The 24,686-nt window shown below is 38.8% G+C and overlaps 1 protein-coding gene across 1 annotated transcript in view; it reads left to right on the top strand.

Annotated features, from left to right (window-relative positions):
- The window catches only part of LOC108137761, an 89,333-nt gene extending 67,341 nt beyond the window's left edge, over window positions 1–21,992 (top strand). The window contains exons 11-13 of the mRNA XM_041709471.1: window positions 355–493; window positions 565–614; window positions 20,929–21,992. Of these exons, the coding sequence (XP_041565405.1) occupies window positions 355–378 (24 nt within the window). The 3' untranslated portion in view covers window positions 379–493; window positions 565–614; window positions 20,929–21,992. The remainder of the gene's footprint in view (window positions 1–354; window positions 494–564; window positions 615–20,928) is intronic.
- The last annotated feature ends 2,694 nt before the right edge of the window (window positions 21,993–24,686 follow it).

Genomic DNA, 24,686 nt, shown 5'->3' with positions numbered 1-24,686 from the left:
GCGAGCTATTTAAAAACAATTTATTTTTAGCAAGTGAAGCGCCACGAGCGAAACAACCTGTCGACCCAATGCACAGCCACCCATCACATCGATACAGAGAAAGAAATGCAAATGAAAGACAGCGAAATCAAATTGTATGTTTTATATTTTATTTTCCTGGAGTTTTATGGTCCCAAGATCAGATTTTTTTTAAATTTGCATACAGTTTGGTATAAAAAAATAAGGTATGTCTAACAATCATGGAAAAATTTGAAAGTATTGTTTTTTTTTTTAGCTGCCGAATGAGACTTTTTATAGAATAATTCAATTCTTAACATAACATATTGCTAAAGATTAACAATTTTCTGATTTCAGAGCAACCTGCTTGCCAAAACGTGACCACAACAGTTTAAACATTCCAAGGTTCTGAAACTTTGTTTTGCTAGTACAAAAACTACATTTACAAAAACATGTATCTTTGCTTTTTGAGCAAAGAAAAAAACTACTGAAAGAGGTAAGAATGCAATTTATATTTTAAAATAGCCGAAATGAAATATTCTTAAAATATTGTCTTCTTTATTTCAGTGGTTTGAGCATTGGTATTGATAACTGCTTGATTGCTGGATTGACTCAAGGTAATTAAATATTATTTATCATAGATTTCATATTTGTTGGCCAATTTGTGAGGTAGTTTTTCCGCCGGTGCACCTTTGCATCGTATTGCCCATTGCCCCCATTCGGGTTGTGCCTCCCCGCCCCCTCCCCTCTTCTGCGACTGCGACGTTGATTTCGGTTTGAAAAATCGAGCGTTGCCCGACAAATGTCGGCGAGGTCGGTTAGGAAGGTGCCAGAGGTATGCTAAACAAGGACTGCAGATGCTTCAGATTGGTTTTCCAATTACTCAACATTTCAATGCAAATAACGGCGGGGCAATCGGGGTGTCAAAGGGGGTGTATAGTGTGGAGAAAGATGGCGACGTAACGGTTAACGACGCAATGGGTAACCCGTTGAAGAATTGAATTGGCAACACACACATTGCCCGCCCAAATCCACATCCACATCCTCATCCAGATTCCCGGGTTTTTTGTACGACCGTTGAGATTGCGGCTGAGTTGCGAAATGTGAGGGCGGTGACCTGGCTCACAGCTGGAGCTAAATATATCTTTCGATTTCTTGTCAGAGATAAAATTTCAATCACGTTTACTTCACTTTCACTTGGCCAATCCCGCCCACTGACCCACTCAATCAGCGTCGATTCAGCCGGGATGTGCTGGCCAGCACTGAAAAATCGGAGGGATCTTTAGTTATGCCTTCGTGGTGTGTGAATTATTGCAGAATAGGTTTTCCTAAGCAAACCCATGGGCAAATGTTTTTAATTCAATTGATATTTCCCGAAAAACAGGTATTTTCGATATACAAATTGGAACACTTAAGAAGTATTTTGTTGTATATTTCTATAAACTAAGTTTTGAGTAAGAAAAAAAACAGTTTTGGATGACTTAATTAAACAAACCTCATCCCTCTTTGACAAACATTATATTTTTGGTTACATCACGTTTTTTTTTTTTTGAAAAAGTGTCAAAAATATTCATATTTATGTTTGCCAATAGATTTGGAATTTAATTACGAGTTCAGCAAGGCATGAAATTCCAATATTGAACCATTATATTCATTGATATGGCAAAAATACTGATCTTTTTGGCCGAAAAATCGTCACAGTTGAAAAACGGAAACTGCAATTTTCTAATTCAACCGGAAATTGATAGTTTAGGTCGTAAACTGCACAAAACAGTCTCTCTGTTTATTGTTGATCAACATTTGCATTTCCTGATGGTAAACCTTTTGTTTGTTTGGTAACTCTTCGTCTTATTACATTTACCAACACTCTTAGTATCCAGTGCTGACTGACTTTCCAAACAATGCAACCATTTGTCAACACTGAAGTGGGCGAAAGGTGGTGGGTTGGTTGGTTCGTTGGTTAGTTGATCTGCCCCTTGATTTTCATTTTCATTCTCATTTTCATTTCTATTTTCCATCATCATCAGATGGTGTGGGTAAGAGCGAGAGCGCAAGCCTCACACGTAGCAGCCACTTAAAAGTTGAAAATTACAATTTACAGTTTTAGCCCCCGAAGACTCGTTTTCCCCCCACAAACACACACACATACATGCATACATATTTAGTTTAGTTTTTTTTTTTTTTTACCCCCGCCCCCACCCATTCTTTTTTTTAGTTACCATTCAAGTGGCAGTTAAAATGGCTTCAGCCTCAATTGCTGGCATCCTGGTGGGGTTTCGCCGGTTGCATCCACCATTTCACCATTTCACCATTTTAGCATTCTACCAGTTCGCCATGAGGACCAGCATTCAGCATCCTACGGCCAACAACCAACAACCAACATCCAACATCCTACAGCGTACATATAACAGGCAGCGACCCGCTGCATTAGGAAAGTTGACGCTGTTGATGCTGTGAGCGATTTATTGTTTTTGTGTAGAAAGCGTAAAATGGAACAAATTTCCCCACACCCATTTTGCTTGGGCCCACACTCACAGCCCACATTTAGCCAGTGATGTCGGCGACCCATTTCAAAAACATGACAAATCGAACTGAACAAGGCGGCCAAAACGGGGCAACAAAGAGATCCCCGGATTTGGCTGACAATTCTGATGTGTTTAATCAGATTTTCCCAGAAATGTAATTAATTTTTATTCCGTTTGAAAGCCAATTTAATTTATTTAACAAAGAGACATTCAAATGCTTTAAGTCCTTAAAATGGATTTTCACAATCAAATGTAGAAAAAATAAAGTATTTATTTTTAAAGCACATTGAACTTCTTAACCAACTTTCGTCTAGTTTGTTAGGTAAAAAAGTGTATAATTAATCACATTGAAATTTTATATATGCAAAAGGTCAAACGAAATGCTATTGATTTGATACAACGTTTTAGTTGTTTTACCAAAATTGCCTTTAAAATTGAATTTCATATCATTTTTAATTATAAAAATTAAAATCGAATAAATATATTTTTGAGAATCTTCAAATCGGCATCACTTTCCCGCACACACACACACACTTACATCAATTGTTTGCCTGTGGGCGTGGTTGCGTGCTTTTAGGCTGCAACTGCAACTGCTTCTCCTGGTTTTTTCTCCCCCTTAACCAGCAGCTCCTGCCCTCCCCTCCCTTCCCCTCCCCACCACCACCCTCACCCCTATAACCATTCGAGGCTAGGCAGTTAATTGTAATTCTGCAAAAATGCTGTCAAAGTTATGCGAGTGCGAAAATGTCCACGGGCAAGGGGCAGATGGTGGTTTTGGTATCGTCAGTGGGGGATAGTTGGTGGCAAAAATGGCGATAGGGGAGGGGAGTGGGGAGGAGAAGGGGGTGGGTAATAAACTAGAGGGGGTGGATGGACAACAGCAGTCGAACAAACCCGCATTCGAGTGGATCGCAGTTTCCAAATTGCATTTTAAAGCCAGTCAGCTCGGCTTTAAGCCAGCGAAATCGATTGGCCTAAAGCTAGAATTCCGGAAGTGGCCTAAATCTGAACCAGCTGGATTCATTAATCGTTTACGCTTTGTCAGCTCGTATTTTTCAACTTTCTGTATGCATTTTGGTCTGGTAGAAAGTTTTGTTTCATTGTTTTGTTTTATTATGTTCAGCTGTGTGTTTAATATAAAATATATACAAAAACATATTTTAAAACATTTATTAAAACAGGCTAACGTTTTTACAAAACTTGTTAAAATTATAAATACATTTTCTTGCTTTTAAATCAAAGTAATTGCTTTAATATAAAACTACATCTTTTTTAATTTGTAAGTATTCTATTATTGAGCACATCTTTCACTTTTTCACTAGATCTCTTCGATAAATCTACACTGATTTACCACTTAAAATCAGTTCAATTGAGAGCTTTTAAATGAACCACTCTCGAGATTTTTAATTAATTTCGTTTTCTGTTGGTTACCTCTTCAATTGCACTTTGGCCATAGCTTTGAAATAAACCAGTTAGTGGTTGATTTCATGGCAGTTGCTTTGCTTACGTTTTGTGGGAAAACTTTCACGCATTCTATTCTTAATGAAATCTACAGCAGCTGTGAATAACTTTGCTTACATTGACGAACTTGGTATATTTGATATACAGCGCTACTGGAAAAGTTATGCTTTTCAAGGGAAATTGTATAACAACTTCTATCTATCTTTTGTTCGTCCTATATTTGCTGGTGGCGATTTGAATAATTTAGTGTTTTTTAAGTTTGTACTTGACTCTATAAATTGAGAAGAATTTGTGTTGGCAGGCACAGGTGTTTTCTTATTATTAAATCCGATGGGACTAAGTATAGAATGCTATCTTAGATCTTAGGATTTTCCCAAAGCAATCATTTTTCCACGGAAGATTAGCCTCATTTTAGGCTATAAATTGGACTCACAAAATCAAATATAATTGCCCAAATTTCCATTAATAATTTAGCCCACTGAAACCCTGTTTTGGCTCACTTTGTACCCATGACAGATTGCGAGTTTTCTTGGGTATATGTACATTGTAGAAGCGCCCACCGCCACCCATTATTTATCCGCTGACGTTTGGCGAATTTGGCAAATCAGTGCCGGAACTTTCGCAAATGCTAAAAGCAATATTCACACGCTCATAATTTACAATCGCAAAGTTTCATCTGCCATTTCGTTGGCTTTTCGTACATATACATTTTTTACACTTTTTTTTTTTCTTTCGCCCACATACGGGAAGGAAATTATTACTTACATCAAAGATTTGCATACATCGTCTTAGTGGGTTAGGCAACGGCAAATTTGTCCCTGCCAGGAAAAGCAAGAAAATGGGAAAAAGGGGAAAGGTGGGAGAGTGGGAAAGTGGGAGGAAAGAATGGGAATGTGCGGCAAGTGAAGGAATAAGTTAAGTAAAAGAATTCGAAGGGAAAACTTTGCCTTCAATGAAATGAAATAAAATTGCATTACAACGGCACAAACGGGTGGGGTAGAGGGTTCCTGGAATGGTTTTGCTCCAAAAAAGGGGGAGGAGAAAGGGGGGTCTTCCTTTGCGACGTGTGCGAAAAACTTTCGCCTTGCTCCCATTTTTATTCCTGCCAATGGGCAAAGTAAAGTCAAGTCAAGTCAATGAACGGCACACTCGCACACTCACTTGGACGCACATAAATTTGTTTAACCCGCACATGTGTCAAAGTTCTGCCAGCCCCCCTTCCCCCTCTTCCCCCCATCAGGGCCTTTTTTAACCCAATTTCCGCAATTAAGTTTATATCATTCACCTGAGCTGACTAAATCAGAGCCAAAAGCAACGCAAAGTGAAAGCCAAAGTAAAATTTGCCGCCCAAGGACGAGGTGTGAGTGTCAGGTGGGGCAACTTGAGCCAACTGACACTACGTTCATACGCCAGCTGTTCGCCAAATAGATTTGCATATAATATGCTGGACAAATTTCAAACTTGATATAAAAAGATATTTCCACAAATAAAAAACAAACTTTATTTTTTTATAATAAATGTTATCTCGAATAAATATAACTAGTAGGAACTATTTTAAATAGAATGTTTTGTACGGTCTTTGTAATATTTTAATATTAAAACATGCCATTTAATATGCATTATATTCAATTTAATGATTTATCATTTAATTTAAATATTTAATATAAAATTTGTAGTTCCATAGTCAGATATTTATATTTACTAATCCATTTCTGTATTCGTGTTGATAAATATTTATTGTTTCCATTTGAAATTTTTCGCTTTAAGCCACTGTTCTATTCTTTTTTTAAGAGTAGATTCAACCCATCTTTAACTTATTTATTGAAACGTAGTATTTGAATCCCATTTGAGCGCTATACGATAAAATCCAAAGTCACAATATTTTTTTTTGCATAAACTTGTATGAAATGCGTTGATGATTGTGATTTAGTTGATGATGAAGGTTATGTTTGCTTGTCAAAGACTGCAGCCTACAAAAAGGGGGAGATTACACAAAAGAGACGGGATTCCCCCATTTTGCAAGTGGTTGAAAGGTTTGGGTCTGTGACTCCCCTCTCCATGGGACTATTGCTTCATTAGGGTTCCATATGTGATGGACATGGATGTAATGCAGGTGGCACAGGTACTGCAGATACAACTGCAGTTGCAGATACAAGGGAGAATTTTTGGCCAGTTCAAAGCATATGGGTTAAAAGTGGGCTATCGCTTGTCAGACAAAGGCAACATTGAATGGAAGCTAATGGAAAAATTAAATGTGACCCAATCGTCCTTAAAAATGACCAGTTGTTGTTGTGATAATTCGTAAACCTACACCCATTGCTACATGAATTTTAAACTATTAAATATCTCAATAAAATGAGTATTAAATAAAAATTATGTGGTTTTAATTTTGAATTAGTACTTATACTTTAATACTGAATGTTTGAATTGGCTTGTTCTGATTGTTGTAGACAAATTTTCACAGGGTCAAGTAAGAATTACTTTTTGAAGACTAACGTAACAATGGCTACATTTAAATGAATAGATGATCGATAAATTCCAATTGGCACTTGTCCTGGAATAAGGACACTCGCAAGGGCGCTTACATTCTCGTTGGGACACTGGCCAGCGCTATATAGATTGATATAGTGACGCAGCGACATCGAGAACTGTCGTGTGGTAATAAATGGCAGGACAAGGGAATTTACGAAGTTAACGAAGCGTTCTGGACCAGGCCAACTCACACATACACAAACACAAACACACAGAGAGAAAAAGGATGCGACTTAAGACGAGAGAGAGAGAGACGGGGAGAGGGCTGGAGAAAAGGACAAAAGGAGAGCTGCATTAAATCCATGCTTGTTTGTTTTTCATATGTACTCGCAAACAAGGACGAGTGCCACATATGCACCTATCTCACATTGTATCTGCCCATCTGTGTGCGTATCCTAGTGTTTGTGTGTTTGAGTGCCTGTTTCTGGGTGTGTTTGTGTGAGTGTGCGTGTGTGTGTGAGCGGCGCGGCTTTGCGTTAGTGGAAAAAATAATTCTAACAGCAACTCAAACAGGCAAACAAACAGGCAAACAAACAAACAAACCAACAGAAAACATGAAAAGCGGCGCAAAAACGGAGAAAATAAAAGAAAACTGCACAGAGGGAAAGAGATGGAGAAAGAGGGACAGAGAGAGATAGAGAGTAAGCAAGGGAGCGAGAGGGACGCACAACATTTGATGTTTGTGCTGAACAAACTTTGGCACGGAAACTTGCTCCAAAAGACACCTGAGCAGGCTTTCCCCGAAATTGCCCCATCCCCCACAAATCCACCCAAAACAGGCGCAAAACCCCCCGCCCCCAGCCACGCCTATAGCCCAAAAGATCGATCACGTATTTGAAAAGCGTTGACAGACTACATACAGAAAAAAAACTTAACAATTGTCCTTAGCTTGGGATTTTTCAAAGTATTTCATTAGAGACCTACAGAAATCTTGAAAATTTTCAAAATATATTAAATATTTTGAGAACGTTGACCTTTTACAGCATACTTTAAATTATAAACATTATAAAAAGCATTTTTTTAGATTTTTTTATTATTTAAGTTAACATTTTGATCAAAGAAATATTCAAAATTTCAAAACGGTTAGCTTTTTATAAAACTAAGGAAAGACTGAAAGTAAAAAGTAAACCATAAATATTAAACATATTTCCAATGAGAATAAGAGAAATACTTAAGGTGTATGAATGCAAGCGATGTAACATTTATGCAACTTTTTAGACAACCTGGCATAACAATATTTTATTACATACTTTCAGACACCTTAAGTTATGTTTTCCAGGCCCCAGAGATTTCAGAAACACCATGTTTTATTTTCCGGTGCAGGAACATCACTGGGCGTCAGTGGAGGGACATGTGTTTGCATTCAATTCATTCAAATATATTTTCAGCAATTTTTTCTTGTCATTTCATATGTGATGATGGGTGTTGGGAGTTGAGTGCCCGAGTCCACCAAGTCCTCCAGTCCTCCGGTCTCCCTCGTCTAGCTCTTTTGTGTGTTTTCTTCATTCAATCATTTCATGGACAACATGTAGCCTAGACATCTATTCCATGTCGCCGTGTGTTTGTTGTCTGGTGATTGACCCAGAAAAAAAAAGAAGAAAAAGTAGTAACTGTGACTGTGAATGTGAATGCCACCTGAACAGATGTGGATGCATCCAGTCTTCCTTTGCACAACAAAAGACTTGGCGCCCGATTTGATTAGCAAGAGTTGCTGCTCTGCTGAGCGGCCACATGGAAAAAAGTGCTGTCATGTGTCCGTTCGGCTTTTTTCCTCCACTTTTTGGGTCTTCCAAGTACTTCGACTGGAGCCACAGAGCGTATACCATAAGCCATATACCATACATCTTATGAATGGGCTGGACGATTGCAGATGCATTTATGAATTGCACATGACTTCTCGAGAGTGTTGCAGGCAGAATGGTCGATGGTGTTTTTTTTTTTTGGTTGAAGAGGTTGCAGGAACCACAGCTCGGATGGATGATGCAAAAAGTATGGAGCACTTAGACAGAAAGGAGCCTTCGAAATGAGATACGAAGGTCACTTCCGCCGCTGTATTACCCTGCTTTAAAACTAGAGCATATTATTTTAAAAGCATCAAAAAGATTCATGTTATTTTAACAAAACTTAAAACAGCATATTTTAAAATTTAATTGCATCAGTTAAGCAATATTTCTGGCTTAACAAGATTATCATACATTCTTAATTTTCGAAAGTTAAATATGCTTTATACAAACAATTTAGAAAAGTAATGAGATAGCCAACAAATTTGCATTTTAAGTTTAGGTATACAAGCCATTTGGCCCTTTTTGTTGCCCGTTTATTAAAAAGGAAATTTATATCTTCGATCAATTTTGCAACCTTGTCGGTTTTGTGTGTGTGTGTATGTGAGTGTGTGTTTGAATTTTGGTTGTGCAAAACATAATGCACTGGCCGTACTCACCATATTCCCTCCTTTTTTTCGTTTACCTTTTTGGCTCAATACATTTTGGCTGCTCCAGTCGTCTTTTATCCTCATCCTGTTCATCGCATAAAGTGTGAAAATGCCAAAAATTGTCCTAGGTTGCGGTTTTTTTTATCGAGGACCAACCTGCGTCCTTGCCCTCGCTTTCGTCCTACGAAAATAAAAAAAACCAAAATTATTGCAATTTTGTGACTGTGCTACGTGCATTTTTACACTACTTTTAGTGTGTGTGTGTGTGTGTGTGTGTGTGTGTGTGTAGAGTGGTGTGTGCAAGTGGATTTGCTGTTTGTCTTAGTACTTTCCGCACACTGAAAACATTCATAAAGTTGGCTCACGCTTAAGTAAACACGAAAAGTGTAAAATGATTTCATCTGATGATGATTTGGCTTTGGGAATTGCACGCTCCATTGCGTCACTTACGAGTTTTGCACTCGTGTAAGTGTGCGGCATGCAATTATGTATTATTACACACACCACCCACCCGCTCACACACAGCCGAATGTATTTGCACAATGTAGAGCAAACAAGACAAGAGCAAGAGACATTTGCATATAATAAACCAAAATGCCATTTGTTTATAGTGGGTGCTCTCTAATGTGAAACAGCGGAGATTCTCTTACAGTAAAAGGAATTAATGGAGATTCAAATAAAGTGTAACGATTAATAATAATCTATAATTTAAATATCACTAAAAGTTTGTTTAATAAATGAAAAATTTATTTTGACATGTTTTTGCTCCTTAAAACTGTATTCCTGTTTTAGTGTATTCATTAGACCAACTAAAATGCCTACTAAAAGGGTTTTCCGCAATAAACTGCAGGCAAAAATAACAGCCTAAACTGCCTTCCCTTCTTTTGTTTGTATATAAATTGTAATTAAAATTGTAATTAATACTTACAAATGTACTTACATCTTATAAAGTCCATACTGTAACTCGGTTGACAAATTGTGCGTTTTTTTTTTTGAAACAGCGGCCGTTTAATGAGTTTGCCTAGCATGATATGACGCGGAAGCGGCCAACGGGCATTTCGAGTTGTCAACAAAATGCATTCAATTGGATGCATTTCCTCCGTTTGGCCGACTGCAATTTGATCAATTCGCTCTCAGTTTTTAATTAAAAAATATGTTTGCTTAGTCGTGCGTGTGTGTGGAAATCCTGGTTAGAGCGAGTGGAAAGCCACATAGATCTAGCAACATTATCGGACATATTTTGTTGCTTTTGGTTTTTATTTTTTTTTTCCGCCAAGGCTTAGACAAAGTGGCATTTGGGGTATTAGCCTAATGCCATCACAAATCCACCTAGAATAACGAACTGTTTAATGCCCGCGAATCCCCCAAGAGGTTTTGCATCCACTGGCACTGGTGATTAGCCAGAGAAAATCCCGCAGCAAGACCAAAGAAAAATGGCAGGAAAATGTGGAAACGGTTTTAGAAAAGCCCAGTGGAAAACTAGGTCGAATCCAAGAAGACTCTTTTCTGATGTCATTTGTTTTATGGCTTCATATAAACAATAAAAGGATTTTTATGCTTTTTTTAAAAATCCTTTTAACTAAAAGTTAGTTTTTGTTTTTTATCCAACAATATCTAAGATGTTTTGTCGAAAGGTCTAAGTTATGTTTATAATTTGTTGTAATAATTATAAAGAAATAAATTTAAATTGTCTTTATCAAATCTAAATAATAAAGGAATAATTTCATGGTTTCTGCTGCTTTGTTTTCAAAAGTCGAAATAAAAAAAAACTTATTAAGCCAGCTAAAAGGTTTTTCCTAACTAAACCTGAGACAGAAATGACAGCCTTGAATTTATTTTGACAAGGTAATTTAACAAATGTCTTTACAATTTTACTAATTAAAGGCCGACAATCTACAAAGCGTTTCCCTGTCCAATTTGGTAATAATCTTTGGCTGAATACAAAACAAACCAGTAAATAAATCAGTTTTTTTTTTTTTTTTTTTTTTTTTAATATTATATGTATATTTTTATTATTCGATTAGCACACTGCTACCCAAGTGGCAGCTTAATCTAATCAGTCTATTAATTAATTCAAATACAATTGTCTGTGTGTTTTTCTTAAGACTAGTAATTTAAGGTTACATTTTAGGTAGAAATATTGTTAATTTTGTTTTTCAAGTTAATACATATTATATCAGAACCCGGTCAGGGAGGTCTTGAGGGTGGTGCCGCTTCAGTCTTCTTCTAACGGTTGTCTGAGGGTCAGCGTTATTAAAGGCCGCAGTTCCAAGTTTCCTGGCTAGGCTGTTAGGATGCGCATTGAGTCGTTCCATGTACTTCTTTGAAATGGACTGCAGTTTGTCGCCGATTTTGGGCACCTTGAGGTCGCGTTCTATGTCGCTGGTTCGCATATACCAAGGAGCCCCAGAGATCCTCCTCAAAGTTTTAGACTGTAAGATTCGGATCTTGTTAAGATTAGTTTTCGCCGCAATGCCATAAACTTGAAGACCGTAGAAGAGACTGGGCGCTAGTATGGCCTTGTAAATCATGACCTTGCAGCCCAGGGATAACCTGTTGCGTGGAGCAAGTAGCCATGACATACGAGCAACCTTGCTCCTGAAGGAGTGCTGTATAGCCGTGATATGCCTCTTGAAGGTAAGTTTCTTGTCTAGGGTGATACCTAGGTATTTATACGCCTGATGGTGCCTGATTGGACTTCCATTCAGACTGACACCTGGACAAGTTTCTCGGCGGTTTGTGAACGTCACATTGGCGCATTTGTCAGCGTTGATTCGCACATTCCAGTTCTCAGCCCATAGTTGAAATGCATCCAGGTATTCTTGTAGTGCAAATGTGGCTGCTAAGATACTTTTACTTTTTGTGAGTACAGCAGTATCATCAGCGTAGGTAGCTATTAGCACATCCTTTTCTTCAACTTCCGTGATTGGTGTGTGAGTCGTCATGTCCGAAGCGAAAATGGAATACAGGGTCGGGCCAAGTACGCTACCTTGTGGGACTCCAGCAGAAATACGTTTGACGGTCGATTTGTACCCATCGTCAGAGACGTGGAATGTGCGTTCTTCAAGGAAACTTTTTACAAGCTGGAACAGTTGAGGCGTGAACAGACTCTTCGCTTTGTACAGAAGCCCAGGGTGCCAGACCCTGTCAAAAGCCTGTTGAATATCAAGGAAGGCAGCCACAGCGTATTCTTTATTTTCCATGGCTTCTAGCGTAAAGTTGACTACTCTATGCAGTTGCTCAGGAGTGCCGTGCTGTAGGCGGAAACCGAACTGGAATTTCGGGATCGCTCTGGTGACATTTTCGAAAGTTAGTAGCCTGTTTAGGATAAGCCTTTCCATAATTTTCCCCAGTGAAGGAAGTAGACTGATGGGCCTGTACGAGTCCACATTTGTCGGCAGTTTTCCAGGTTTGAGTATCATTATTATACTCGCCGATTTCCAGACTTTCGGAAAATATCCAATATTTAATATACTGTTGTATATCAGCACAAGGAACTGCAAGGCTTTATCTGGTAGAAGTCGAATGGTTCTGTTGTCAAGAAGATCTTCTCCAGGAGTTTTCTTTGGCGACATTTTAGATACTAGGACCTTTACTTCTGACAGCGTTACAGGACTAACAGGCAGGCTCATTTGAAATGGAGATTCCAAGTACTCTTCAACTTGTTGACATTGCCTTTCCGTTGCATAATCGTAAGGCCGAAAACGCTGCTCAAGATTTTTAGCGAACACTTCAGCTTTCTCCTGGCTAGTGCGACACCAGCCACCTGTAGTATTTCTTATAGCTGATTTTGGGGTGGGCTGAGCTTTGTACCTTTTCGTGATTCGCCACAATGAGTAATTTGTACTGGCGTCTGTCCCCAAGTTTTCAAGAAAGTTGTCTATTTGGTCCTGCTTTCTTCTGGCAAGGGCCTTATGTAGACAGTTGGCCAGCCTACTGTGTATCTGTTGGATACGATAATCTCCTGTTCTTGCGTATTCCCTTCTTACTCTACGTTTCAGACTAAGCAAGGCCGCAATTCTGGGTGGTAACTGGAGTGGTCTAGGAGCGTATGTGTCATGCCGGTTTCTGGGTGCAGCAAGCTCAGCAGCCTGGTTTATTTTACTCATGAAAAGGCTGATGGCACTATCAATATCCCCCTCCTCTAGCATTTGTATATTAACCTCGCTCAGCTGTTCAAGGTGGGCTTTGAAGACGTTTATGTTGGCACCGTGGGCAAGTAATCGTGATCGTTGTGGTTTTCTCAACGGCGTGGTATGCAGTTCAGCCAAAACCGGGACGTGGTCCGACGACAGTTCGTGAAGTGTTCGCACATTTAGCCTGCCCATTGTGAACCCATTAGTAACAAAGAAGTCTAGTGCTGACGGTGCTATTAGGGGATTGTAGGAGTAGAAAGTGGGTTCGCCCGTAGCCAGAACTTGGTATTGCCCATTCACAATGACTTCTTGCATCAGATTGCCCCTAGGGCAGCCTCTTGAATTACCCCACCATACGTGTTTGGCATTATAATCACCTCCAGCAATAAATTTGTTGCCTAAAGCAGAAAACATGGATTCAAATTCGGTTTTTGTCCAACCTTCCCTTGGAGGCAGATATACAGCAGCTATTGTGACAGTCCCCTCCGATGTTTGCAGCTGAGCTCTAGCTATCTGCCTGTCATTACTAGAGGTAGGTGGCAGGGGGCTATGACTTAAGGAAGATCTTATAATGACTGCAGAGCCTCCCCTACAGATACCACTGGGGTGGAGGGCGTGATAAGTCAGATAACCTGGCAGGTAGATGCGCTGACCATCGCGCATGAGTGTTTCTGTGGCAAGCATTATATCTATATTATGAGCATTGAGGAATAATCGAAGCTCTTCAGAACCTCTAATTAATCCCCGAGCGTTCCACAATCCGATTTTTAAGATTGGTTGAGTCATTTCGGCATTCGTGAAATAAGAACTTGGACCAGTTCTCTGAAAGCTTTGTTCGCCTCTACAGTTTCCTGTATAAGCTTAAATAGTTGGTCCATTCTGGAGTTGATGGCACGTATGGAGCTTTCTAGCGCAGCGAATTTGTTGTTGAGGCTAGAGTCAGAGGGTGAGCATGCGTCACTCTGCAGAGATTTATTAGTTCTTGTTTGGACAATGTTGGGTCGGACAATGTCAGCATAGGAAATGTTGGTCCTTAATGCCTCACCTGATATGTATCCACGACTGGAGCGCTGAGTGGGGTTGTTTGTGACAGGACTATAAGTCATCGGGAGCCTAGGCCTCGGCTTTAGTTTCTTATATTTTTCAGCTCTGACAGGGCAGACTTTGTCTGTAGAGGCATGGTCACCTCCACAGTTTACGCACAAATATATGTCGCTTGTGCAGTGTGCTGAGCCGGTCATATGAGGACCACTACATTTACCACAAATAGGGGCCTGGAGACAGTAGTTCTTAGAGTGCCCAAAAATTTGGCATCTTTGACATTGTAATAGGTCTTTTCTACGGGAGGCACGTTCAACAGTGACTCTGTATCTGCCAAGTTGAGTTATTTTTAGGGCCTCTGCAACGTTCGGACATTGTTTTAGGTTGATATAGAATAAATTTTGTCTAGTTTTGTAGTTTATTGTATTTTCATTGTCTTCCTCATTGACCTGTATGTTCTTCCAGTCTGTCTTTTTGGGGCAGTATATATTTAGCACCTCAAAGCCGTGATCACTAAATGATTGTTCAATCTGTGATTTGGGAACATTAGCATGGATGCCTTTAAGCACTACTCTGTAGGGTTTATCTTCCTTAAGTTGGTGATGCCAGAATTGACAGTTCAGCGTTGTTAGAGTTTTAACAGCTGCACGGAAAGCGTCGGAGTTTGTTGTATAGATTCTGGAAACACCAAACCTAGAGGTACGTATATTATAATTAGAGGAACCAATGCTCTGATTAAGGGCCTGTTCCAAGGAAAGCGGATCGCTTACGCTCGGTACGCATATAGCTGGCGGCTTGTTTGATTTAGCGGGTTGTCCAACTACATGGGGGGCAGTCGGGTCATCATTGTCAGAGTCGGCATCCGACAGGTCTTGGTCCATAGTCTCCGCTTCATCAGCCAAAATCTCATAGCGATTGTCCCCCAAACGCGCGGCAGTGGATGTAGAGGCCGCCTCATTAGGAGGCACAGTGATCTGCCGCTTAGTTTTGCGGTTCGGAGGGGGAGTGAGGATAGATAAAGGGGACTGAGTCACACCTTTGCGTTTCCTGTGGACATTACGATCTTGTGCTTGGAAGAGGCATTTTGTCAAATTGCTGTCAGTAGACATAGTTGGGTACATGCTAGACGCTACGATCGCAGCTTCGGTGTATGTAGGAGTACAGACCACGCTAGCTTGGACATTGGTAATTGTGCAGGTTACACTAGTAGTGGTATTGCTGCTAATTGTCACCATCGATTTGGTGATCGTTGATTGTGTAGGCATACTTGCGAGGAAGGCAGATAAGTCAGCACTTTTGGCACGGAGCTGGGAGCGTATTACTTCAGGGTCTGCACCAGCTACTTTTCTCATCTCCTCGAACTTATCGCACCCATTTCTAGGTCGCGATTGAGCAGATGATTTCTCCATTATAACAACTGACTTTATACTTTCATATGTCGTATAATGCAATTGATATTCACTTCACACGTTAAGAAGACTGTAAGGTAAGTTGGTGACAACCTCTCGCTTGCGCAGGTGCGCAGGGCGAGGGGCAAAACAAAGCACAGCTTAACACTTGTTAATTTTTGGCAAGATTCGCGATAAGAAACCGTCACCGCACTAGCAGTGACTAAAAATAGATCTTGTGTACAAGATAAGCACACAGGCAACGAAAATGTTTATCACTTGCGTGAGGTTTTTTGCCAATTGCGAGCACACGTCTTTACTCTACGAAAGCGGGGGGGGAACTGAAAATAAATCAGTGATAATCCCTTTTATTGCTTTTTCGGGGGTGTGCTGGATAAACGCCTTAGAGTAGGCAACGCTATTGATAAGATCAACTTTACACTCTCTTTGTGTGGGTTTTACAGCTGGGGGTGTGGCACACACACTTGTTGAGGGAGTAAGTGAAAGCTCGCACACACACACGTACACACACAGTTGAGGGCGTGCTAAAAAAGTTTTCATAATTGACGACAAGCAGCAGTATCCTCCAGCCACATTCCCCCTACTCCACACATTTTCTCCCAGTGTAACCCTTTCCATGGCGATGATGATGATGGGCAAATATTTTACGTCATTAATTAGCGCATGGCAGCGCGCTTGAAACTATTACGTAACGCGGTTACACCAGCAACAACAACGCCGACAGCATAAACTATTATGTGCAAAATTTTTAATGACGTTAGCGTGGGGGTGAGGGGTGTGGTGGGTGGCTAACAAAGAAATGCCAGGATAAAAACCAAAAAGAACATTGTTCGAGGCATTTGCATTTCTCAACTCGTTTACGAACTTTGCTTTATACCCTTTCAGGTGATAATATATCTTTGGATGTACGCACATAAAAAGTAAGTGCATACATCTTATTATATGTGATATGACACCAGGAAAGTAAAAAATACTTATGGCTTACAAACTTAATGTACTTATCTTATAAAACCATTTTTTTAAAAAAAACTTTATGTATATATTTATATATATATATTTTTTCTAAAAGCTTTTAATAAATTGTGTCAGTAGAGTACAATTTTGTTTAACGGATTACTTTAATTTCCTATACTTTTTAAGCTAAAAAGTTATTTATATATTTCGAGTTTAAACTCCAATTGAAAGGAAAAAAATATTATTTCTCTAGAACTTAGTCTATTGTTCATTAGCTTTTTATTCGATTGAGGTAAACCATATGCATATTTTGAAGTAAACGATATCTTATATAGTTTATATTTAAAATTTCTTATTAATGTGCAACAACAAGTGTATCAAATGTCGTATTTTAAAAATAGTCTTTTCTATTTTTTCGGTTTCTTTTCGCTGTTATTCTTGATGCCCTTATAATTAAATTATTAAGCGTAAATTCGTGCACAGTGACGCACACACATTAGATATGTTATCATTACTATATCGCCCTCAGCCCTCTCCCCATCTCGCTCCCCCTCACAACAGCTCCATGTGGCCCTCCCTTTCGCACACTGCTCCAGTTCATCTCGCAGTCGGCGGATAATGAGAATTTAAATCGCAATAAAGTGGCGCTGCAAAAGAAGGAGAAGTAACAAGCTAAAATAAATGTTTAGTTGAATTCTGGGTTGGATTAAAAGACATCCCCCAAAGGGGCAAACATAAGCGCGGGCGGTGGGGGCGTGGCAGCAGCAGACAGCAAAAGTGTTGCCGACTTAGGGACTGTCTGCATCCGAATTATCTGCGAGTATATGTATCTATATTTTCACCAACAGACATGATCAAAATTATAGCTATGCAAGAAAAAAAATTTGTATTATATAATTTATTCAAATGTTTTTTATGGATTACTTTCAAGGGTTGCAAGTTAATGAATTTTAATTAAATTTAAAAGAAATTTTCTATATTAATTTAATCCTATTCATGGGTTTATAGCCAAGTATGAACATATTGGAAAAGAAAGGCAGTAAAGTTTTAAGCTGAAAATTTTGACGAAATTTGGAAATAACAGTAAAAATAATTATCAAGATAGAACTTTTTTTTTGTTACTTAAAAATTTAGTTATTGCTGATTAAGGATTTTCACCCAATTACGTACATATGTTTATTAAATCAAAATAATATAAATATATATTTATATATATGTATAAAATGCGAAACGCCCTAGTGACTATTTTTGTGGTTACAGCTGTAGTCCTTCGTCTGCTCATCCAATTGCGTGCCTGTGTTTGTTTTCGTGTGCGTTAATAAAATGTAATTTTGAACCGTATTTAAGGCGCACCTCGTACGCAGCCTCCGCCGGAGTCATAGTCGCAGTCATAGTCGTAGTCGTAGTCGTACTCGCAGTCGTACTTGCTCCGAAGTCATATCCACCGACAGCTTCTGTCTCGAGCAACGATATTGTGAATCACCCGAAGGGACATTCCCGCCAGCGATTCCGCTCGAAGGGGCTTCAAAAATCACGAAATGAGCTTTCCCAGTGGTAATAACGCCTTGTTAAACAGTAGCAAACGGGAATCCCATGGTATAAGTGCATTAAAAGCCTTTTAAACTTAAGTCAGGAACTGATTTGTTTTTTTTTCAACTTTCTATTGAAATAAGTTTATGTAGGATTTTAAAGTAATTGATTTAGTAACGGTATAATTAATGATTTAATTTTTAAAAGTTTTGCTACTATTATTTTTGTTAAATCAAAAATATTTTAGAAGCATCATTGAAATTCAAATATAAGTTTATTTTGCAAATATAAGTCAATACGGGAACATATAAAAATTTAAGATAAAATGACTTTTTAAGGACTAAACTAAAAAGTGTTTAATGTTTAAAAAGTATTGTAAATTATTAAAAAAAAAAAAAAAAATCTGATTACAAAATATTAACTTTCAAAATATATATATATATTTTTAGAAAGTTTCCAAATCGTCTGTAATTATTTGCCGGAAAAGGCACGGACAATGGGCCAGACGGAGCCTGCGGCGCAGACACATAAATGCTTATTAGCATTAGCAGCGCATTATGAGCATTCACAAAACACGCACACCTTTGCCGAGTGTTTGGGGGAAGCCCCCCCGCTCCTGGTTTTTCTACCATCCACCCCTCACATGTATGTATCCAGGTATCGGGGCTTAGCTGGCATTTGGCATTTGGCATTTGCCACCGCCAGCCATTGTTGTTCGGGGAATATTGTCATGCGACTTGTGTGTTTGCATGCTCGATGGTTTGAATTTTGCATTCCGCATCCAGCAGCCTACATCCTGCATCCCGCATCCCGCATCCCGCATCCTGCATCCCGACTGGATACGCGTCCCAACTGGCGGCATTGAGCTGCAATTATAGCCTGCGTGACAGACAGCCCACGGTAATCAGCTTCTTTTCGGTCCCAAAATTGGGATAACTTCACATCGAGCTTCAATGCATTCAAATTGCATTAAACACTTTCTTGAATGTATCAATTTAAAAAATGATTTATTTATTCTTGCTTGGCTTCGTAGCTGTCTTGCTTTAATACTTTAAAGTTATTGAATAAAAACAAAAATATCTTTTAAAAATGGTATTTAAGGCAATTAAAAAGAAGTTACAAAGTTATGAAATTTAACAGGAAATCAGAAATCTCAATATACAAAAAAACAACAACCGGTACAAATAAATATGCAAAAGCTTTAAATAACTAAATGAAAATCTAATAGTGAAAATTAGGTAAATTTAATATAAAAAAAAAAACAATTCCTTAGGCAATTACATTTATTTAAATTGTGTCATACATTTTATATTTATTTTTTATTGATTTGATTTATAAATGATAATGATTTTATTCAAGTACATTATTGTTATCGAATGGACACTTTGTTGCTTTTCTACCCATTGCTAATGCTTTGTTGTTTCATGGTACAAAAATATGGAAAGTTCATTGTTAATTTGGAATGCGTTTATGAAACAAGCGGCTTTCATATTAAATTTTTTGAACAACACAATTTGAGTATGCCTAACTTTGCTGGTCTTCTGTTGCAACTGTACTTGAATCATTCGGTTGCAATCTTGGCTCGTCTTCAAATTGCTGCAGCCACATATTAACCAGTTACAGTGTCTTCCGCTCAGCACTTTCTTTTTTTCCGCTTTTTTTCTTTTTATTAACCCCTTCATCGCTGTTCTCTGCTGATTTCGTCACGCGCAACCGGAAATTACTTTTTGCATTTTCTTTCTTTTTTTTTTTTGCCATTTTTTGTCGTACTACTACTAGTAGTTCACACTTGGCAGATGCGACTTCTCCTGCAGGAGGTGATACCCCCATCCCGTGATTCCACTTTTCGCTGCAGTTCCTCCTCGAGAGCTGGCTTTTTTCTATCGATAACAAAGGGAAGCCTTATTAGAGTGTTCCTTTATTTGAATGCCACATTTCACACCACGTGGGGGGGGGATGATTGCGGGGAATGCCGTCGGTGGGGTGTCTATTGTGGGAGTTGGTCTTTTTCCAGCAAGCTCACGAGTTCCCCAGAACACCCTATAACCACCCATAACCCCCCAGAATCCCCTATGCCCGATCTGCGCGACAAGTTGCCATTGTCAGCCATTGTGGGGTCCTTTGTTTTAGCTTGGGCTTTGTCAGCTGGGCCAGCTCCTTCAGCCGCCTACATTTTCCAGCACCCACAGTCACCCAGTCTTCTGCATTTTCTTTGCCCGCCATCAGTGGCAACTTTTCATTAACCAAAAAAGAGCTGCCGTGGTTGGTAAGGCTGGCTAGGATGCCACCATGACACATGCTCAAAAACACTTCCCAGTGAACACTGGTGAAAATAAGTGAAGTATACGTTTAAATTGCAGTAGCTTACCTAAACAACCGTATGCTACACTGAAAAGTTTTATTTTAAGTTGAAATGAACAGAACTTAAGAATAGAATAAAACAAAACATAGTCGATTTAGTTTAAGTTTGTATTCTGGTATGTTGCATAGTTATTTATTATTTATTAATTTGATAATAATCACAGCAATAATTTTATAAGCTAGCTATTTGATTTGAAATATTTTTAGTTCCCATTTCATTTTGTGAATCAGTTTTATTCTTATTGAGAAGTTTTATATATTTATATGATAGTTTATTGAAACTTAAATAAAATATTATTTGATTGTTTCTTTCATTTAATTTTACTTAGTTTAATGTTTATTTTAAGAAAAATCACAGTAAATAGTAATTGGTTTTAATTAACCTTTATTATATCTTACAACTACAGATCCCTTAACTAATTTTTTTTTATAATACTATAGATTTCTGCGATTTTTCACAATATTATAGTTGTAAAAATCTAGAATAGTTTTCAAGATCCTATAAAATGTAAATTTTATTTGTGTTAATACTTATCAATTTATTTTTGCAGCGTATTTCGACGAAATTAAAGCCGGAAAATAACTAAGGCCGTGAGGTTAGCGGCAAGTTGTGTTCAGATTTCATCGTTGAGTGCCTGAACGTGTCCACTTTAAATGCCAAATTAAACCAAATAAGCGCCGATTTGGCCAGGGCCCTGAATTTCGCATGGCGTTGGTGGAGGAGCAACAGACGTCTGACCGGAAAAGCGAGAAAAGCGGGAAAAGCCGGCTAAGAAAACTGACGGGGAGATGGATGGATGTGTGAGGGACATCAACTAATTGAAATTGCGCGCCAATTTTGTGGCTAAGCCAGAGTCGGAGTCACAGTCGGTTGGAACTGGGTGTAAGGCAGTGTTGGCCAAGTGTCATGCGCAGAGATACGATGGTTGGGAACACCGTGTTCGGGCCAAGAACCGAAAAGCGTTCGTGCGTTGTCGTTGGTCGGGAAGCACAACAAATTGGAACTACTGGGGATGTGCGTGTGTGAATTCAGTCGTCGCGTCGCATCGCATCGCGTCTCGTCTCGTTTGGCCAAAAAATATCGGCTAAGCGAAGTGCAGTGCAGTTAACGTCGGTATCTGCAGGGTCTCGCATCGTCGGCGGCGCGTTAGTTGTCGAGCAGCGGTCCAACGGTGCGTATGCGTATTTCGTACGGTCCACGGTGCGTATGCTCAACGTTCAGCGCGTTGTTTGACCCACAGCGCTGAGCTGTCTACTCCGTTTCCGTTACCGAAATTCTGATTCGAGAATCGCGTGGTGTGTCGTGTTTTTGCGTCTTCCTCTCGTTTGTTGTGAGTCTTCTTCGCGCGATTATTTTTCTGGCTAAATCCGCGTTTTTTTTTTTTTTGTTGTTTGTTCTGGGTTCGAATTGTACGGCATGAAATCAGCAAAATCCAGCAAGGCAAGACCCTAGTGAGAGTGTGCTAGTGAGATACCCGAGAGTGTGTGTGCGATGTCGGTGTTCGGTTACCATTGATGAATGGCAAACAAATTTAATCAGCCAATGGCCGGTGAATAATAAAGCCAAGCAACAAAGAGAGAGAGAGAGAAAGAAGAAAAACAAACCGCTTCAAGCCAAAATCCAACCACACGTGTATATTAATTTCATTTGAAAAGGTAAGTGCTGCACGATAATTGGTTTAATATTATGGAAACATTTTGGCGCTCTGCCGATCTCCGGCTTCCCAACAACCCTCGGGGACTTTTGATCATGTTCAAGGAAAGAACCTTTTGTTTAAATTGTAATGCGAGAAGGGAACAGAGTGAATTTGTTTCCTTGGGCTTGTGAAATGGAGACATACCTCAGTCTGATAACGCAACAAATGTGTGTGTGATTTTTTGGGCTAATGGTAACTAAAAGGCTTTTATATTTCCATGCAAATTGTTGAGTTCAGTGGGGTTTTGTGGGTGGCCAATTGCTGATACAAAGCGCTCTTCATTTTTTTTTTACCAAAAGTGCGGAATGAGTTTGGCCAGTTATTGAGTTATCGATTCATGGTTATTGAGTAATTAACGATGAATGTTTTCTGGGTGCGAACGCGAATACCTGCCAATAAATATTCCGATGGCTTAACATATAATATACGGGACTATTGCAGTAGCGAATTTTATTAAGTGCCATGTTTTTAATGGGCTATTAAATAGTAATTTTTGTCATCTTAAATTATTATTGTCATTGAAATTCATAAAACTATAAAAGAGGTTCCAACTTCAATTGTTGATCACTCAACTGACTATGATAGTACCCATTCTGGGCTAAGGGGAATTCATTTGGTTAAAGTTTCAAATAATTTGAATGATTTAATTTAATAAAAGGTATCGTTTTTTATCTATCAAGAATAACTCTTAAATTAAAAAAAAATGTGTTAAGGAAATGAAAATATGTAAATAAGGCAATTCAATTTCAATTGTACTGAAACATAAATAAATATATTTACATAAATATATTTGAGAATATATATGGATAAATGTTTCCTGTTAAAAAGCTGATTGAAGATAAAAATCGTTAAAATGTAATAATAGTTTGTTATCGGGTTACTAAAATCGTTGAACTGGTAGATTAAATAACCGTAAAAATTGCATGTAATAAGCCGAAATACAGATGTAATTTCAGTGTAATTTGATGTGACTGCATGTTTCAGTACGAGGGGATTTCCTTTTTACGTTTATGTACCTCTCCCCATTTAACTTTGCCCACTTATGCCCCGGGGTGACATTAACCGGGATCAACTGAGCCGGACAATTTCAATGGACGGCGCAAACGAATCGAAAATTGTTTGCCAAACGCTTTCACCCAGAGGTCTAATTCGATTTGGTCAACTGCAGCTAATAAGGTCAGGCCATTTGTGTGCTAGTTTTTGGCCGGCAATATTTTCCATACTGCATACCGTACACAGCATACAGAATACAGCATTTTGCATTTAACACGACACCAGATTTATGAACCACATGCCCGTGGAGGGACGTGGCCCTCCGGTGGCAGCTCCATCATCGGCGGATGCCGAATCGAATGTCGTTAATAATGGGTCTTGGCCCAGCGGCGAATGCATTTCATAATAATTAAATTAAAATCTGTTTATTTATGCACTTAAGCCGCAGCGGCGGCAGTGGCATCGGCATTGGCAGCTCAAAAATAGCAACAACAATAATAATAATAATAATAAACACTAGTAATAATATGACCATTCTGGGCGGCCATTCGAATGAAATATCTAGATTAAATATTATTTATAATTCAAACAAACAACCCTTATACTCCTCGTGCTCCGCAAAGGCTACCGAATTGGCAGTAATTAATGCAAAACAAAAATGTGCATATAAACACGCCTAGCCATTTGTATTTAAATCAATATTGCGGCCAAGCCAGAAACACTTTCGCAAGAAGGAAAACTAATTTGAAATTGAAATAAGTCTGATCTCGTTGTGGAATTTGCTGAGGCTGCTGCTGTAGCTGCAGCTGCCGACTGATTGAGATTCAAATTTCATATTTACCTCGCCGCCTTCTCTGTAATCCCTCAATTAGCCCAGGAAATAAAGAGATTGCCAGTTGAGTGGGTGAGTGGATGGGTGGGTGTTCCTCGGGCGGTGTCGGCAAAATGAAAATTAAATATTTATGACAACTATCGGGAAACAAGACTTGAACGAAGCGAAATTCTCGATGCCCTGACAGTGGCGACGTTGACGTTCTGTATGTGGATGCAGTTTCTGGGTGGGATCGGGAATGGCGCATTCTTTGGACTGGACTGGACTGGACTGGACAGGACAGGACAGGACAGGACAGCATCAAGTGCAGCAATCGGGAGTTTACACTTTACCCACAAGGGAAAATGCTGGCGAAAAATTAAATAATAATTGAAACAAATGGTAGACAATGCGACTAAGTGCTCTTTTTTTATGTTTTAAGTTGCTGCCGGTTGTATGTCTGATGTTGCTGCAAAGCTCATTTTGTTTAATTATTTACACCTCGTAATATTTTTCTAAATTAAATTTGTGAATTCTTTTTTATTCCTTCTGGCTTGGTTTTTTTCTACCTTAAGTATTTTTATGCAATTTATATATATATATATATATTGTTTTATTAAGACATTCTGTTTTTGCTCTACACCCAGAAAAAAATCATGGTAAATCCAAATATTTAAACTTACAATTTTACATTCAAATATTTTAATGTTTAATTTAACTATGGGATTTTTCTCTGAGTGTAGCTCAAGAACCACTTAAGACAAGCTCTTGTTTCTATATTTCCGTACTTTTCTTTCTCTTTTTTTAT

Source organism: Drosophila elegans, unplaced genomic scaffold, assembly GCF_018152505.1.
Source record: "Drosophila elegans isolate 14027-0461.03 unplaced genomic scaffold, ASM1815250v1 contig_149, whole genome shotgun sequence".
NCBI classification, from domain to species: domain Eukaryota; kingdom Metazoa; phylum Arthropoda; class Insecta; order Diptera; family Drosophilidae; genus Drosophila; species Drosophila elegans.
This window is presented reverse-complemented; position numbering and strand designations above follow the sequence as displayed.